We start from the raw sequence: 18,546 nt of genomic DNA on the forward strand, positions 1-18,546 counted from the left end.
TTGGTCTGCTTTCAAAGCCAGCGATTTAGCCCTGTGCCTGCCTGCGACTGCTCTGTACTGAGTGCCACCTACAGGCTGCAGATCTATATACCACCCCCGAAGGGGCGGAGCCACAGGTGGAACCCACAAGGGCATCAACATGATGCAATACAATACAGTGGTGAATTGCAGCAGCAATACGTTCACCACACACGTGTACAGACATTGGCTCAGGATGGGCTTAGATTTGCTTGGTGATTCCCAATGCAGTTGAGGAGCCAGCTGGTGGTCAGTGTTTAAACTGGCGCAGAAAACCTGCTCACCAGGTTGGGCTGGGTAAGGGATTGTGCCAGTAGAATAGTAACTCAGTGATAGTCAGTCCCTTCAGGAGAGGTTGGGAAACAACGAGATTAACTGGTTAAATATTCTCTGATCTTCTGGGTTTTCTTTTAGGTATTATAGAGAGTGACGACATTCGCCTTATATTGACTGAAATGGAGAAAGCTGCCAACTATTCACAGAAGGTGTGTTTAATAACCTGACCATTCAAATAACTGCTATTGCATTAAAACCCCTGACATTTGTTCAGTTAATAGCTGTACAGGAAATATATTCACTTGTATTGTGTATAAAAGCTTTTTTGTTATGTTTCAGAGGATACATCCCTGTAAAGCGTCAGGTGATGTGTGTGAGGTCAGCAGAAAGAGTTTGCACGTGTTTTTGCAGTTCTCCATCTTCGATTGTACGAGCAGCACCTCTTAATAAAACCCCTCATCGTGTTTGAAAGAATCCAGAGTGTGGACACTTCCATATCTTTTCTCTTTGCAGTTAACAAAGAAATATAACAGTTTTCCACTAAAATTAGTAGATTAGTAAAGGCCACAAACACATCCCTAACTCTGTATTCTCCTCTAGCCCCACAATCCTCCCAAATTTCTGCACTCCTTTAGTCCTGACCTCTTCCATGTCCATAATTCGCTTTGCTCCACAATTGGTGGCCAGGTTTTCAGCTGCCTGGACGCTAGGTTTTGAGTTCCCTCACTAAACCCTGCCACCTTGCTCCTTGTTTCAAGACACTGTCTAGAACCTGTCACCTCCTGGTGCTAATATCTCCTTATATGGCCCAGTCTCAAGTTTTGTTTAATTGCTCATCCATGAGGCACCTTGAATGTTTTATTGTGTACAGATTCTACATGAGTGCAAGTTGCTGTTGTTGTATATCTATCGGACAACACCGCTCCAATGAATTTGAGAAGTGACTTCCCTCTTTGTACAGTGCGCTGTGTTGGTCGAGTCATTAAGGAAACGCTCAGTGAAGCAGTCACAAACACCACCGGACTCTGAGGACAGTTTGAAGATGTTGGTGAAAAGGGAGATTCGCTGCCGTCAAAAGCTGCTCATTCCAAAGCCCACGGCTCTGACCCTGGCCAGAATGGTAAGGCGATGGAACAATCTCTGAATTTCAAAAAGAGGGCACCTTTTCACCATTCCCTCCAATCCGAGCGCAGCCATGCTCACTCCTAACCAAACATCACCTGGCAGAGAAAGAGGCTGTACCAGCCCTGGGTGCGTTGAAAGGGACAGTGTAGAGGGAGTTTTACTCTGACTCTTACCCCGTGTTGTACCTGTCCTGGAAGTGTTTGATGGGGACAGTGTAGAGGGAGTTTTACTTTGTATCTAACCCCGTGCTGTACCTGTCCTGGAAGTGTTTGATGGGGACAGTGTAGAGGGAGTTTTACTTTGTATCTAACCCCGTGCTGGTACCTGTCCTGTGTGTTTAATGCACAACATAAACAGAGTTTTACTCTCTATCTAACCCCGTGCTGTACTTGCCATGGGTGTGTTTAATGGGCCAGTGTAGAGGGTGTTTTATTCTGCATCTAATCCCATGCTGTACCTGGCCTGGAACTGTTTGATGGGACAGCGTAGAAGGAGTTTTACTCTGTATCTAACCCCGTGCTGTACCTGTCCTGGGAGTGTTTGATGTGGACAGTGTAGAGGGAGCTTTACTCTGTATCTGACCCCGTGTTGTACCAGCCCTAGGTATGTTTGATGAGAGCGGGTAAAGGAAGCTTTACTCTGTATCTAACCCATGCTGTACCTGCTGTGGGTATGTTTGATGAGAGCGGGTAAAGGAAGGTTTCTTCTGTATCTAACTTGTGTACAAAATCTAATTGTGCTGACTTTTGTCTATATTTTGTGTCTACCGAATCAAAAAATCACATTCAGGTGATATGGAGGGAACTGGTCAGAGAGTCATGGCTTGGAGAGGTTGCTGAGTCAGCCAGTTTTTCAGAGAGTAAGTTACACATCAAAGGTTATTACACAAGATAAGGGCACATGATAAGGGCTCACATAATGGCATAAATAAAGGGTCATTTTTTGGTGAGCAAGCTGTAACTAGTGGAGTGCCACAGGAATCCGTGCTGGGACCTCAGCTACTTACAATCTACATCAATGATTTGGAAGAAGGGATCGAATGTATGGCAGCTAACTTTGCTGGCGGCACAAAGATAGGAAAGTAAGTTGTCAAGAGAAGGTTGTCTCGAAAGGGATATAGGCAGGTTAAGTAAGTAGGTAAAAATTTGGCAGTTGGAGCATAATGTAGGAAATTGTGAACTTCTGTTTGGCAGGAAGTATAGAAAATCAGTATATTATTTAAATAGAGAGAGACTGCAGAAGTCGGTAGTACAGAGGGATCTGGGTGTCCTGGAACACAAATCACAAAGCCAGTACGCAGCTCCAACAAGTGATTAGGAAGCAAATGGAATATTGGTGTTTATTGCAAGGGAAGTGGGATATAAAAGTTTGGAAGTTTTACTGCAGCGGTACAAGACCTTGGTGAGACCACATCTGGAATACTGTGTAGTTTTTGTTGTCTTATTTGGAAAATGATGTAACTGCGTTGGAAACAGTTCAGAGAAGGTTTCCTCAACTCGTTCCTGGGATGAAGGGCTTAGTTTATGAAGTAAGATTGAACACGTTGGCCATTTACCCATTGGAGTTTAGATGAATGAGAGGTGATCTTATTGAAACATATAAGATTCTGAGGGGACTTGATGGGGTGGATACAGGGAGGATGTTTCCTCTTGTGGAGGAGACTAGAACTAGGAGGCACAGTTTAAAATTAAGAGGTCTCCCCTTTAAGATAATAATAATCGCTTATTGTCACAAGTAGGCTTCAATGAAGTTACTGTGAAAAACCCCTAGTCGCCACATTCCGGCGCCTGTTCGGGAAGGCCGGTAATGGAATTGAACCCGCGCTGCTGCCATTGTTCTGCATTGCAAGTCAGCTATTTAGCCCACTGTGCTAAACCAGCCCCAGACCGAGATGAGGAGAAATATTTTCTCTCAGAGGGTCACAAGTCGATGGAATTCTCTTCCCCAGGAAGCAATGGAAGCTGAGAGTTATTCAATTTGTTCAAGGCTTTTGATAGACAAGAGAGCCGTGAAGGGCAGAGAGGGAAGCGGAGTTGAGACCACAATCAGATCGGCCATGATCTTACACTGGTGACACAGGCTCCAGGGCCAAATGGCCTCATCCTGCTCCTAAATCCCATCTTCCTACAACATTCGGGAGTGGAGCTGGGACAGTCACCAAATTCCCACCGCTCAATCCGTGTGATGTTTACGGATGTAACTCTGTCCCTCTGACAGAGGGATTAATCCCTCTGAGCTGGCAAATCAGTTCTGTCAATCTGCTCAGCGACTGCACATAGCTCACCAGTCAAAATACAAACTATGGAAGAAGAAGGTGATATTTAACTGGAGTTTCTGTGATTCCATTAGCAAGCCAGAGAGGAAAGTGGTGAAGAAGGTGGCTCAGGAGTCAGAGCCCTGACATGGCGTCCAAGCAGTGGGAAAGCTGTCATTCCTCCAGGTATGTGCCCAATACAGAGTGGACAACCTATCTGAAGTGTAATTATTCAAAGCCCTGGGCTAGGGAGAGAAGATATTGGTGATTCTTTTCTCCACATGAGAACCAGACTCTGTCACCTCTCTCCATGTGGTGAAGGTTATCTCATGGGCATTTTGGATAAAGCTAATGAATATAAAAGGGATCCAAATCCTATTCATGGGTGAGGGTAAAATTGCCCCTGCAGTTTCTCGTATCTCTGACCCCCCCGCACCCTCTCCTGCTTCGCAATTCCAAACCCCCCCCCCGCCGTCTCCTGCACCCTCTCCTGCTCCTTCAACTCATGCACCCTGACCCCCTCACTCCCTGACTGCCTCTTCCGCTCCCTGACCCCTGCTCTCTGACCCCATGTCCTCTCCTTCTCTCTCCTCAACTCCTGCACTCTGTCCTCTGCTCTCTGACCCCCATACCCTCTCCTGCTCCTCGATACCTGCTCCCTGACTCTCTCTCCTCCCCCCCCTCCTCGAACTCCCTGACCCCTGCTCTTCGACCTTAATACCCTTACTTGCTCCTCGGCACCTGCTCCCTGACTCTCTTCCCCCCCCCCCCTCCTCGAACTCCCTGACCCCTGCTCTTCGACCTTAATACCCTTACTTGCTCCTCGGCACCTGCTCCCTGACTCCCTCTCCCACTCCCTGATCCCTGTTTTCTGACCCCTATACCCTCTCCTGCTCCTCGGCAACAGTTCCCTAACACCCTCCCCCACTCCCTGACCCCTGCTTTCTGACCCCTATACCCTCTCCTGCTCCTCGGCAACAGTTCCCTAACACCCTCCCCCACTCCCTGACCCCTGCTTTCGACCCCTGCTCTCCGACCCCCATATCCTCTCCTGCTCTCGACACCTACTCCCTGACGCCCTCCCCCACTCTCTGACCCCTGTACCCTTTTCTGCTGCTCCCTGACCCCCCTCCCCCATTTCTTGTCCCTTGCTCCCTGACCCCCATACCCTCTCCTGCTCCTTGAACACAATTTTCACGTTACCCCACAGAGATGTCATTTGATTCACCCTCTCATCCCTCAAACTCCTAATCACTCTCACACTGTAGCAGGGTTCATTCTTATTTTTGCCTGAACTTTTTGTCGTTCGAAATTTGGGAATAATCTTTGTCATCTCACTTATTCAAGTCCTTGGCAGATTAAGAAAATCTGACGTTGCGTATCTGGGAAAACACAAGTTAATATTTTTATAAATGGTTGTTCCAGCTCATCCTGATAAGAAGTGGATTCGCTCCTCTGCGGAAAATTGCATGAAGCAGAATAAAATGGCAAAGGTTTCAAAGTCGATGTTTTACACAGAGGTTGGGAATAAAGTTGGTGAGTGCAGCCTGCTTGTGTAGTGCAGAACAGACCTGACTACAGCCATGGAGTAACACTGTCTCAGTGCTGGCACCCTGGCCTCTGAAACTGAAGGTTTCAGACCTCACTTCAGACTCCCAAGGTGCTGCCAGTGTCGAAGTTGATCACTAGTCTCCTTGGGGTGAGGAAACTGTGTGAGATGTTGGGCGCGATTCAACCACTTTCCAAGTGTCATTTTGGGTGGATTTGGCAAGGTGTTTCCCGCTGTCTTTTTGGGTGAGATCCAGGCCGGTAGTCACCCACACTTAGTCATTTCTTTGGTCCTTGGGAAGTTTCTACCCAGTCAAGCCCAAACTTAGAAATGTTTTCAGCAGTGGGGAGCTGAACGCGCCAGCGAGACCAGCCCCTCAGAGGTCGGGTGCCATTTCGAAAAGGTGCCCCAATCTCTAAGTGGGATTGACACTCCCCCACCCCCCACCCCCCACACCCACGGGCAATGTCACGCCCCGCAAGCATGGGCATTACGCCCCCCCAAGTGAGGACACCCCACTATGGGGTCGCTGAGGGCCCCTCATTTTCAGGCCCACCCACTCCTCTTTTGGGGCCCCCCTTTCAGGACCCCCCTTCACCCCCTCCACTGTTCATACCCCCCAGCCCCCTTTCATGGGCATGTCCCCCCTCGGGGAGTGAGATTGGTACCTGGTTGGCACTGCCAGGGGGATGCCAGGGTACTGCACTGCCCGCGAGCACACGGAGGGGCTCCAATGGCCTCTGAGACCCCCGAGTGGCCATCACGACTGGTCTCCGCTTGTGGAGACCAGTACTAATCAGTGCTCGGTTCAGTTCCCACCGGTGCGGCCGGTGACTCCCAGATGCCAGCTGAATACAGTGTCAAGGTGGCCACGAATGTTTGAATGAATCTCATGGATATGGGCGTGATCCAGATTGTGCCGGGCACCGCGAGTCGGGTGACTTGCGCGAGGGCTCATGCCTGGCGCGAAGCCCGGTTTGTGCCTGTCCCGCGGGTGCGACGTAGGAAAATCTTGCCCGTTGTCCATCGCCTGAGACGGTAGGGGTAACAAGAACATCGATGAATAAATATACCATCATCCAGCATAGAAAGAGGACATTCAGCCCATTGTGCCTGTGCTGTCTCTTTGATAGAGCTATTTAGTTAGTCCCATTCCCCCTCCTCTTTCCCCATAGCCCTGTACATTTCTCCTCTCAAATGTGAATCTCAAAGACTGTGCAGATGTATTTTGTGACTGGTTAATGATAAACCTTTAGTTTGGAGTCTAAGCTGTGGTACTGAGAGTTGCTTTTGTCTCTGTTGGGAAGGTGCTGTCTATCAGAAATATCCCAAGGTGAAGAGTATGAGGAAGACCATTCCCTTTGTATATCTGCCTAAAGAAGAGGAGATCTGTTCGACCTCAGTGGTACGGAGTGCCTGTCCCATCGTGCTGGGATTTTGCTTTTCGGGTTTTCAGATATGCCGTTTGTTTCTCATCTGACCATTTAAAAAAAAATTAACTCTTGAGCTGTGAGCGTCACAGGTACGGCCCCGGGTCACTGTCCGTGTGGAGTTTGCACATGCTCCCTGTGTTTGCGTGAGTTTCACCCCCACAACCCAAAGATGTGCAGGTTAGCTGGATTGGCCTCGCTAAATTGCCCCTTAATTGGAAAAAAAAAGAATTGGGCACTCTAAATTTTTTTTAAAATGTGATCAACAAACTCACAAAATAGTCCATCAGTGTTTCAGAATGGATCTTTTTGTGTTTTTTTAAATGTATGGGGAATGTAGATGTATGCACACATACATCTACATTGCCCTGCCCCCTCCAAGACCCCCTTCACATACACACATAGACATGTGCACACACACACACATTAAAAACATTTTAAAAATAAATAAATTTAGAGTACCCAATTCATTTTTTCCAATTATGGGGCAATTTATCGAGGCCAATCCACCTACCCTGAACATCTTTGTGTTGTGGGGGCGAAACCCACGCAAACATGGGGAGAATGTGCAAACTCCACACGGACAGTGACCCATAGCCGGGATCGAACCTGGGACCTCAGCGCCGTGAGGCAACGTGCACACACACATATGCGCACACACATGTGCACACAAACACATGCATGCACACACACACATGTAAACATATGTACATACGCATGCGCACACATGCATGCACAGACACATGCGCACACGTGCATAGAGGTGCGTGCGCACACACGACATACACATCCACATAAGCATGCACACACGAACACGCACACGCAAGCACACACACACATGCATGCACACACATGAGCGCACCCTTGCACACGTGCACACCCACAGGCATGTGCATACGTGCGCACAAGCACACACACACACCACACACATACATCACATCCCAATGGTGACCTCAACACCTCTAACTTTAGCAAGATGAAGGCCAGTCATGATGGACTTTTCTGAGGAAGATTACCTATTTTAGTACAGGGTAACAGACAGGATCTGTGCCCAAAACTGAGGACAGAGTCTCTCCAAAGTCACCTCCCTTACGACAGCCAGAGGAAGGCTCCACCTGCCTGTCCAGGTGGGAATGTCAGATTTTGAGGCTCAACCGGGTTGACTGAAGTTAATAATTTGTAAAAGGTTTCCTGACCCTGATATCTGACCAGTAACCTCCTGCTCAGATGTCCCATGTATGGAGATTGGATAGGGACAGGATCAAGCTTCTCCTTATGTTAAAATAGCCAGTTAACAGTCACCATTGTGCTGTTGATTACCAGGATTGCCACTGTCCGTGGAACTGTACCTGGTTAGAAACGTTTGAGAGAAAGTCATTGCTGATTCAAGGCCAACCTCCTTTGTACACAAATTCTTTCTTTGTGCCATCTGACTCCACTTTGACTGACGCCCCAGTGCTTTCTGTGCTCTGCTCCTCCCTGTGATACATTCACCCACTTGTTGCTTTGGAAAAGAAACCTGCCTGGGAGCAGCTGTGGTGCTCCCCGACTTCAGGCCAGCGAATTGGTGGCGGAGGGTAAGATTTGATAATCAATTCTCTCGGTTGTGCTCTACTAATAGAAATCTTGCTCTATTTCTGTAAAGTGGTTACAGAAATTCGGCATTAAGAAGCTGAGGTTGGATCTGCACAAACTCGTCTCTGGCCTGGACTGTGAGCACAAGAAGCGACTGGTGAAGACTTTACGCAAAAGGGTCTCTGCGAAGTATTGTGCAACCTTCCCCAGAGTGGAGATCAACGTAAGTTCCAGCTCAAAAACAGAGTCCCTCATTGCCCTCCTCAGTAACTTGTTCGGAATGTAAATCCTTGCCAACCTGCTGTCATGAGCAGTTCAGTGGAACCAATGATCTGAGAGAAGAATAACTATACAACAGCTGGTAGTTATATACAGGTGTGACAGTGGGTGGCACTTGTACCTCTGAGTCAGGAGGCCAAGGGTTCAAATCCCACTCGAGATTTGAGCACATAACCCTAGCTGATATTCCCAGTCCAATATTGAGGCGGACATAGCCTCTTTAATAAACACCGTACCTGCCCTCCCACTGCATTATTAAAAGAGTAGGATTTCTTTCAATATCCTGGGGCCAATATTTATCCCACAAACAAAACTTCAGACAGATTAGCTTGCCATTATTACATAGCTGTTTGTGAGAGCTTGCTGTGCATGATTGGCTGCCACATTTCCTTCATTACAACAGTGAACACTTCCATTGGCTGTTAAGCACTTTGGGACATTCCAAGGATGTGAAAGGTGCCATATCAATGGTAAAATGGCTCATCAGTACTTACAGCCATATGACCAATTGGTCAAGGAACTGAAGGGTGGTCGATGCCTTGAGCAGGGGGTGGGAGAAGACATGTCCTGGCATAACATGTGGTCATAGAATTGCTACAGTGCAGAAGAAGGCCATTCAATCCATCGAATCTGTACTGACCCTCTGTAAGAGCATACTACCTAGGCCCACACTCCCACCGTATCCCCGTAACCCCACCTAACCTGCAGAGCTTTGGAGTTGGTCTTGGGCCATCCTCTTTCCCTCAGGCACATGTTTCTCCCATTGCCGTTTATGGGCTGACTTCACAAGAGGATAATCCCAGTAGAGAAGTAACTGGAAGCATGAGAAACCTCCAGATGTTTTGATGTGATCGGGGAGGTTGGGTTGATTGAGATTTGATGTTTGATTGGCCAGTGGCCAAGAATGCAGGTTAGTCACTAGCTTTGTGGTTTCCATTTCCAGGGTGCAGTGAAGCATCTCCAGTTGCATCTCCATGAGCTGGAAGAATATATTGAGCAGGTGGAGCGAGTATTGTGTCGATATTTGCAGCGGTTGCAGTGGCTACTATCAGGTGGGGACCTTGTGTTAGAATCAGTGCCTCCACAGGCTGTAAGGGCAAGGCCACACAAAAGTGACAACACCTTGCATTTACGTAGCACCTTCAACATAGAAGAACGTCGCGAGGCCTTCACAGAGCATTAATCAGACATAATTTGATGCGGAGCCAAAGAAGATGACATTAAGACATCAGCTTTATCAGAGGGATTGAACAAAGAAAAGGGAGGCGGGAAGGAATTTCAGAGAGAGCAAGGCAGTGGAAGATGTGGCCAGCTGTGGTGGGCAAAGGGGGAAAGGGATGTGCATGATGCCAAAGCTGGAGGAACCCCAAGTTCTTGGGGGGGGTTGTAGGGCTGAAGGAGGTTACAGATGTCAGGAGGTGGGAGGTGCTTGAAACACATTTTTAAGAATATTAAATTAGAGACCGATATAGGTTAACAAATGATGGATTAGGAACAGATATGGGCAGCAACTGAAAGTACTTCTCTATTTATTGTGGTGATACATACAGTGACTGGGCTTTAGAGAAGAGAAAGAGATGTTTTTTTTGTCCCTGTTTCAAATCACCGTGCTGAGGTTAATTAGCTGTTGTGCGATTGTCAGTGTCCTGCTGATGCCTTTAAATATCTCTGTGCAGGAAGCAGGCGCCTATTTGGAACAATCTTGGAGAAGAGAGTCTGCATTTTGCTGGACACCTCAGGCTCCACCAACCCTTATCTGCCAGCACTGAGAAAGGAGCTCACATCCTTGATCTGGGAACAACTGCGGAAGAATAGCCACAGGTAATCAGGAGACGAAAAGAAATCCCAGTGGGATCGGAATGATTTGGCATCCCTATCAACCGGAAGCATTATTTCAGCCCTGTGGGAGACATCTTGCTGATCCATCTTCTCACTGAAGAATAAATATCGATGAGAGATTTGGTTTCCATTGATGATTCACCAGCAATCCCACTGTGGCTCCTTTTTAACTCCCTTCATGATTCTCTTGCTTTGAGCTTGTGTTAGTTTTGGCCATTTTCCGAAAGAAAGGATCTTGGGATTGGGGGAGGAATATTTTTAAAAGTCAGGTTTTTAATCTGGTGCCTTCACACAGGTTCACAAAGTCCATGGAAATTTGGAGAATGACAATTCAACCCTACTTCGATTCGCTAACCTATGATAATTGGGGGTATTAGTGTGGGTATTCGTAGAATCTTACATCACGATGGGAGGCCATTTGGCCCACTGTGATGGACCTGTCCACTTTGCCCCTCTCCCCCCTACCCTTGCTCCATTGCTCTGCAAATGTTCCCCTTTGAAGTATTTCTCCAATTCCCTTTTGAAATTTGAATCTGCTTCCACTGCCCTTTCAGAAAGCGCATTGACAACAGCTCGCCGGGTGACCATTTTTCTCCTCATCACCTCTGGTTCTTTAGTCAGTGATGTGTCTTGTGGTGACCGATACATCTGCGAGACAACCAATTTCTTTTTATTTATTCCAGCAAAAATCCCTCAGAATTTGGAACTCCATTAAATTTTCCCCTTAACGTTTCCGGTTCTTCTGAGGACAACTCCAGCTTCTCCACTCTCTCCATAGGACTGAGCTCCTTTATCCCCGGCACCATTCTAATAAATCTCCTCTGCGTACTCTTCAAGGCCGTGACATCTTGCCACAGATGCAGCGCCCACAGTTGAACACGTGCTGATGGATTTAGAAAGGTTTAGCATAACTGTCTTGTTTTTGTACTCAGCGCTTCTATTTTAACTTGTCCTGCCATCAATTGCATGACACAGCGCCAAACGGCTCGAGACGGGAATAAACACAGGAAATGCTGGAACTACTGGCAGCACCTGTGGAGAGCGAAACAGAGTTTATGTTTCAGCTCACTGATCTTCCAGCAGAATTCTCTTGTGTTTTTATTCCAGCTTTAACTTGGTGTGTTTTGCTGAGCATGTTGACACCTGGCGGGATTGCCTGATGGAGGCTACGGATGAAACGTGCCATGAGGCTGTTCAGTGGGCCTCAGGAGCCATTGCCCATGGCAACACTTGCACCCTGGAGGCTTTACAGGTCACCTTCGCTTTTACTTACAAATTATTTTTTCAAGTTCTGTCACAAAAGTCCTGGACGTTTGTTGAGGCTGCTGATGTAATTTGTGAAGCGCAAAACTTCAGCTCAGATATTTCCTGAGTCTATTTGCTTTAGAGCAGCATATGCTCAGAGGTGACCCAATAGAGGTTTGTCAAACAATGAAACAGCTGGATAGTGTTTCGATTGATCATTCCAGTTTAATAGATTGAGGAGGACCAGGGGGACAGCAAGGTAGGAATGAACTGGGTATTGGGTAGTTCTGGACTGTGTTACCAGCTGGTGAGCTGGGGGATGACACTTTGCCACCTTCAAGAGGAATCTGGACTGGTTCCTGACTGGGGCTGAGATCGCATCACACAAAGAGGCCAGAAAGGAGTTTTCTGGAGAATAGTTCCCCATGTTGGGTCTGCATCGATTTTGTTCTTCTATTTTGCCTTATATAGTGGCCTGGACAGGGCCAGATGGACAGGTCAGGTGGGAGGTAGGGGTGATAAAGTGTTGAGTCATGATGGAGCAACTAGCCTTTTCCCATCTTTCATTCTCCTATTCTTATATCTTTGTAACTGGGACATTTGTGACATGTGTACACTTGTGTTGGCAGCATTGTAGAACGGTGATCCCAATATGGAGTCAATGACTTCAAGGGTATTTTGTATTCTGACCTATCAACAGGTCTTACCCAACATGTCGGGTTGGTAGTGGAGTCGGGTTGTAGAACTGACATAAAGTCAGTACTATCCAAAACCAATGTCTTCCTGCACTGCAACCTGGCTGGAATGGTTGAAGCGGCAATATAAAAGCTGCCTGACTGATGCTCGAGCCTGGTTGAACCTGGTGACCCAGGAGCTGCCCTTCCCTTTGTTGTTTCAATTTCTTCTTGCTTAACCAGAATGCATCAAACAAGAATGCAACAACAAAAGCCACTTGCATTTACATAGCACCTTTAAAATAGTTAAACATCCCAAGGGGCTTCACAGGGGTGAGCGAACAAGCTTTGGCACCACAGGACTAAAGGGAGTCATTCGGACCCATGACCTAAAGTTTTGTCATGGGTAGGTTTTAAGGGGCATCGTATCGGAGAGCAGAGAGGTGTGGTAGTCACCATTGTTTGTATAATACGTGTATTAGAGGTAATACGGTAAGGCTCCTGTACTACAGGTACGGGGGTAGATCCCTACCTGCTGGCTCCGCCCAGTAGACGGAGTATAAATGTCTGTGCTCGCCGAGCTGCTGCCATTTCGGTAGCAGCGCAGGAGGCAACACATCTCTACTTAATAAAGCCTTGATTACTCTCTACGCTCATCTCGTCGTAATTGATAGTGCATCAAGAGGTTTCACAGAGGAAATTCCGGAGCTTCGGGCCTTGGCAGCTGGAGGCATGGCCACCAATATCGGAGCATTAAATCCAGGGATGTTCAAGAATGGGAGGAGCACCGACATAGATGCACTGAGAGGGTTAGAGTGGTGAAGGAAATACAGGGAGGAGGTGATGCTATGGAGGGATTTGAAAACCAACAGGAAAATTTTAATATCGAGTCGTTGACAGACCCAGGAGCCAGTGTAATAGGTCAGCAAGCACAGGGGTAATAGGTAAGAGGGATTTGGTGCGAGTTAGAATACATAAAAATATCATAGAATTCAGGGCAGCATGATGGCGTAGTGGTTAGCACTGCTGCCTCACGGCACCGAGGTCCCAGGTTCGATCCCGGCTCTGGGTTACTGTACGTGTGGCGTTTACACATTCTCCCCGTGTTTGTGTGGGTTTCACCCCCACAACCCAAAGATGTGCAGGGCAGGTGGATTGGCCACGCTAAATTGCCCCTTTATTGGGTACTCTAAATTTATATCAAAAAATGAAGGTAAAAAAAGAAATATCGTAGAATTTACAGTGCAGAAGGGGGCCATTCGGCCCATCGAGTCTGCATCAGCCCTTGGGAAGAATGCCCTACTGAAGCCCGCACCTCATGAGATACGGAAGCAGAGATTTGGATACTGAGTTTAGGGAGGGTGGGAGGCCAATCAGGAGAGCATGGGAATAAAAACAGAAAATGCTGGAAAACCCAGCAAGCCTGGCAGCATCTGTGGAGAGAGAAAACCGAATTAATCATAGATCATAGAATTTACAGTGCAGAAGGAGGCCACTTGGCCCATCGAGTCTTACAAAGAGCACCCCACTCAAGCCCACACCTCCACCCTATCCCCGTAACCCTCACTTAACCTTTTTGGACACTAAGGACAATTTAGCATGGCCAATCCACCTAACCCGCACATCTTTGGACTGTGGGAGGAAACCGGAGCACCCGGAGGAAACCCACGCAGACACGGGGAGAACGTGCAGACTCCGCACAGACAGTGACCCAAGCCGGGAATCGAACCTGGGACCCTGGCGCATGTGAAGCAACTGTGCTAACCACTATGCTACCGTGCTGCCCATTATTTTAAGTTTGTATTTCACTCTGCTTCTCTCTCCACAGACGCTGCCAGACCTGTTGAGTTTTTCCAGCTGTTTGTTTTCATTTCAGACTTCCAGCACCCACCATGTTTAACTTTTATTTGAGCATTGGAATAGTTGAGCCTGGCAATAAAACAAAAACATGGATAATGATTTCAGAAGCAATCAGCTAACTATTGTCACCCTCCGTGACATTGTATTGGAGGCCTGATGTTTCAGTAACCTCCTCAGTCTGCCAGGAGGTGATCCCTTTCCTTGCCACTGATACTGAGTCCTGATTTTATCACTAGTTAGGAGCAGGTATTTCGATGTCACAAAAGATTTCCCAGTACAATTTGTTATTCTATAAACAGAAGGCCTTTCAGTTTGCGGATGTGCAGGGGATATACCTGCTGACTGATGGGAAGCCAGACACCAGCTGTAGTCTAATCTTGAAGGAAACTCAACGATTGAACCAGGGACGAGGCGTCAAAATTCACACCATTTCCTTCAACTGTGCAGACAGGTGAGACACCGAGCTTGCTGACCACCCCATGTTCCCCTGACACTTAACCTTCATTTCTGATCAGGGTGGAGGTGCTGCTGGCCAAGCATTTCATGTGTTCACATGAGAAGATTCACCAAGTGCTATAAAAAATGGGCTGCATTTTATCGTAGAATGATACACCAGAAACGGAGGCTATTCGGCCCATCAAGACCTGTATCTTTAAATGAGCTATCCAATTGGATGAATCTTTTCCGCAGATCGGTGGGAACATGGATGAGGATAACTGCCTTCCAATAACTCCCCACTTATTCCTACTGCTGTATTAATTTTAAGAAACTTTTGTGTCCTTTGCTAATTAATTTCTGGTTCCCTTGCTGACAGCACTGCGAATGAGTTCCTCAAAAAGTTGGCAGCCCAAACCGGAGGCCGTTTTCACCGTTGCCATGGAGATGTTGATGGGCAGCTGGCAGCACACAAAATGCTAGCGGGAGGATTTTCAGATGAAGACGTAGGTTACTGACAATACTTCTTTTAAATTATTTGCTGTTATCTAATTTCTTCATTTTCTAAGTGATTATGTAGACACAGTGAGTGTTGGCGCCAGCATTGTCCTCAACATCTTTGTCAATCTCCTCCTCTCGCTGGTCCTCTATCCAGCCCACTGCTCCACCCCCCAACCCCCCACAACAGTATAAATCTGACCCTATTTCCAGTTCTCTCCAGCTTTGACAAAGAGTCATCCAGACTCGAAACATTAGCTCCCTTCTCTCTCCACAGATGCTGTCACACCTGTTGACATTGTCCAGTATGTTCTGTTTTTGTTGGCACCAGTGTTGTCTTTTTTTTCTCTTACTCTTTTATTCTGTCCTTTCTGCGGCTCTGTTCCAATTATGGCAATCAGTGAATTTGCCCTTCTTTCTATGTAATCTTTGTCCTCATGCTTAGAGTCGCCAGGTATCGAATGATACCACCACAAGTTTCAATCGGCTATCGATCAAAGAGCCAAACACCAGTTAGTTAGTTCAAGGTCAAGGGTACTTTATTTACATACAAGCAGTCATGCAACATTATCACTACTAGTTAACTACACCTATCGACTAAGATAACCTGTACTTAACTTCAGGCACCCGGCTTAGGTCAGAGAACAGTGGCCGCAGTTCGATTCTGGATCTTCTCGGGTCCGAAGGAGTAACTGCTGCTCAGCTGGGCTCATCCGTCTGGTAGCGAGCGTTGAGCTTGGACTCGCTTCTGGTGTTGCTGCAATTGGAGATGGCCGTGACCGGGGTACCAGGTCCAAGAGAGGACAAACATGCGGCAGACTCTTCTTCTTATACTTAGGGGTTCTCGCGCTCTTTTGGGCGGTCCTTCAGTCTGGGCCCCACTAATTGGGTGATCCCTGATCACTTCGTTCGATTCTTAACCAATAAATGGGCGGGGATCTGGATGGCTGGGCGTGTCCCAAGCGGTCACTTACCCCGTTGTTTACGCGTCTCCTGAACAGGGAATGGCGGCGAAATGTCTGGGACTGTACCGGTCGCTCGAGTACCAGTCCTTTGTTTTGGTGAAGATGGGACATCAAATGCTAATCGGCCCCATTAAAATGCTAATTGGTCGGAGTTTCGATACCGTCTGGACTTCTTGCTTACAAATATACATTTCAGGCTCTGAGCCTGTCTGAGTCTTGGCTTGTCCATTTTACCTGCTAGGCTTTGCGACTTTCCCTGTACCTAGTTGTGAGTGGCCATCCCAGAGGCTGGTGCGGAGGGAAAGAGTGCCCCCACGGCACAGGCCCGCCCACAGATCGGTGGGCCCTGATCGCGGGCCAGGCCACCGTGGGGGCGCCCCCCCCCCCCCCCCGGGGCCGGATCCTCCCGCGCCTCCTCCCTGAGGACTCCGGTAGACGGCCTTCTAGCCAGGTCCCGCCGTGATGGACCATGTCCATTTCACGCCGGCAGGACTGGCCGCAAACGGGTGGCCGCTCGGCCCATTGGGGCCTGGAGAATTGCCGGGGGGGGCCGCTGCCAACGGCGCCCGACCGACGGGCCGTGATCCCTGCCCCACCCGTAAACCGGCGCCGGAGAATTCGGAGACCCGGTGGGGGGGCCAGAGAATCACGCCCAAGATTATTTCTCCAGTGAAAAGCTGTGAATGGAGGCTAGTTACATAATACACCCAATGTGCATAAAATCAATCCAGCCACTTACAGCAGTGTGTCTCCAAGCTATTGGGTAATTTCCCCATCAATTATCTCCATTCTGGCTGGGATAGCGGTGTCGCTGAATGCAGCCATATTTACAAACATTCACTGGAGCAATAATTTAGAAATGGATGCACCCTTGCAAAATTGTACATTATTTGGTGTAACAATCACATCATTCTAAAATAACTCATCTGACTTAAGATGAGCATCATCACCAGAAACCATGAGTAAATTTCTTGTTTGTAAAATGCTATATTTTCTGTTGCAGAATCCCAATCTTCCTGCATTCGAGGGCAGTGATTTAAAGAGGCTTTCGGGGGAAATCAATAAAGCTCGACGATTCCTAACACAAGCTAAATCCTTCAGGTTGGTGCCTGGGTGATTCCAACTCCAATTATCTTCCTTGGTTTATCTTAGTTCACAGAATTCAGTCCATCAGAGCAAGGGGAATGAAGACAACGACAGTACAGTTATTGATAGGCCTGATTCATATAGTGATGACGCGACTGATGGACTTGCTCTGAATAATGTGCATAGTGTAACAGCAGCAGCTCGTGTAATTGGCTTCTCTTCTCATTTTCAACAGGCACTTACTTTTGGAAAAACAAATTAAACCAGATCGGACAGACTCTGGAACTTAAGAGCACTCATCGGTGAGGACGAAACAGAATAAGTTGGCATCAGTGTCTTCTGAGTTCCATTATTAGGGGAAGTATTATTTTATCAAACCTGTTAGATCTCTTTGTTATGCTAAATATCTCAATTAGATCAATCCTCAACTATCTAAATTCAAGTGAATACAAGCCAATTCTATGCAACTGTCCTTTATAATTTAATCATATAAGCCCTGGGTGGCAGGCATCTCTTTAGTGAATCTGCACTGTTACCCCCTTCAAGGTCAATATGTCTTTAATTCTCACTCAACTCTAGTTACATCCTCTGTTCTGACACTTCAGTGCAGTACTGAGAGAGCACTGCACTATCGATGATATTTGAGTGGACTATGCAAAAGTCCTGGACAGTATTCAAAGAAGAGCAGGGGAAATGTTCCCAGTGTCCTGACCAACATTCGTCCCTCAACTGACACTATCTAGCTGGTTACCTAAAGTGGTGGGATCTTGCTGCACGAAAGATGTTGGCTACGTAACAACAATCACTTGTACATCGAATATAATTCCTTCGTAAAGGAGGTTCACCTCTAATGGAATTTGGGACTAACTCCACAAATGATACCAAGAAACAAGAATATCTGTTAGATTTGCTTGACAAATCTCCAAGCACTTCCTCATATGGTTTCACGTTACATTTTAAAATGGTTTCTTTCAGACCGAATGTAATTTCTGTGAATTCCGTGAATAATTTACTCTCTGAATTTATAGCTGTGTGTTCTTTAATGCCTTAATAAATGATTTGTAATTTTTGTACATTTTATGAAAGATTAAGATGAACAATGTGAACTTCGAATTTAAAAATGCGATTGTGCCTGTGTTTTCTTCAACAACAACCTTGTGTTTCCTTCGTGTACCTCACATTCATTTAAATTTCACACAACACCAGGGAAGAGAGGGCTCTGAGCAGGGAGAGAGAGGGAGAAGGTTGGAAAAGCAATTGGGATGAAGCAAAAGGTTTGACTAGAAGAGAGACATTTTAAAGCAGGATGGAGCTGGTAGCTTGGAAGGATCTGTGGGGAGACAGCCAGCGGACAGGGGTGGCATTATTGAAAGAAAGGAGGGACAAAGAGCAGACTGAAGAGAGAGAAGTGGAGGAGGTGAGCTGAGGTACACAATTG

The 18,546-nt window shown here is 47.1% G+C and overlaps 1 protein-coding gene across 4 annotated transcripts in view; it reads left to right on the forward strand.

Annotated features, from left to right (window-relative positions):
- The window catches only part of vwa3a (von Willebrand factor A domain containing 3A), a 52,094-nt gene extending 33,865 nt beyond the window's left edge, over positions 1 to 18,229 (forward strand). For 3 of the 4 annotated variants that reach the window (XM_072481475.1, XM_072481476.1, XM_072481477.1), the window contains 13 exons: positions 433 to 503; positions 1,256 to 1,414; positions 3,769 to 3,859; positions 5,099 to 5,209; positions 6,530 to 6,627; positions 8,298 to 8,450; positions 9,450 to 9,558; positions 10,183 to 10,327; positions 11,453 to 11,597; positions 14,424 to 14,575; positions 14,939 to 15,065; positions 17,026 to 17,123; positions 17,344 to 18,229. In XM_072481475.1, the coding sequence (XP_072337576.1) occupies positions 433 to 503; positions 1,256 to 1,414; positions 3,769 to 3,859; positions 5,099 to 5,209; positions 6,530 to 6,627; positions 8,298 to 8,450; positions 9,450 to 9,558; positions 10,183 to 10,327; positions 11,453 to 11,597; positions 14,424 to 14,575; positions 14,939 to 15,065; positions 17,026 to 17,123; positions 17,344 to 17,398 (1,514 nt within the window). In that variant the 3' untranslated portion in view covers positions 17,399 to 18,229. Of the gene's footprint in view, positions 1 to 432; positions 504 to 1,255; positions 1,415 to 3,768; positions 3,860 to 5,098; positions 5,210 to 6,529; positions 6,628 to 8,297; positions 8,451 to 9,449; positions 9,559 to 10,182; positions 10,328 to 11,452; positions 11,598 to 14,423; positions 14,576 to 14,938; positions 15,066 to 17,025; positions 17,124 to 17,343 lie in introns of those variants that run through there. The other variant, XR_011935850.1, reaches the window with a different exon arrangement.
- Positions 18,230 to 18,546: the final 317 nt, after the last annotated feature.

Source organism: Scyliorhinus torazame, chromosome 17 (assembly GCF_047496885.1).
Source record: "Scyliorhinus torazame isolate Kashiwa2021f chromosome 17, sScyTor2.1, whole genome shotgun sequence".
NCBI classification, from domain to species: Eukaryota; Metazoa; Chordata; class Chondrichthyes; order Carcharhiniformes; family Scyliorhinidae; genus Scyliorhinus; species Scyliorhinus torazame.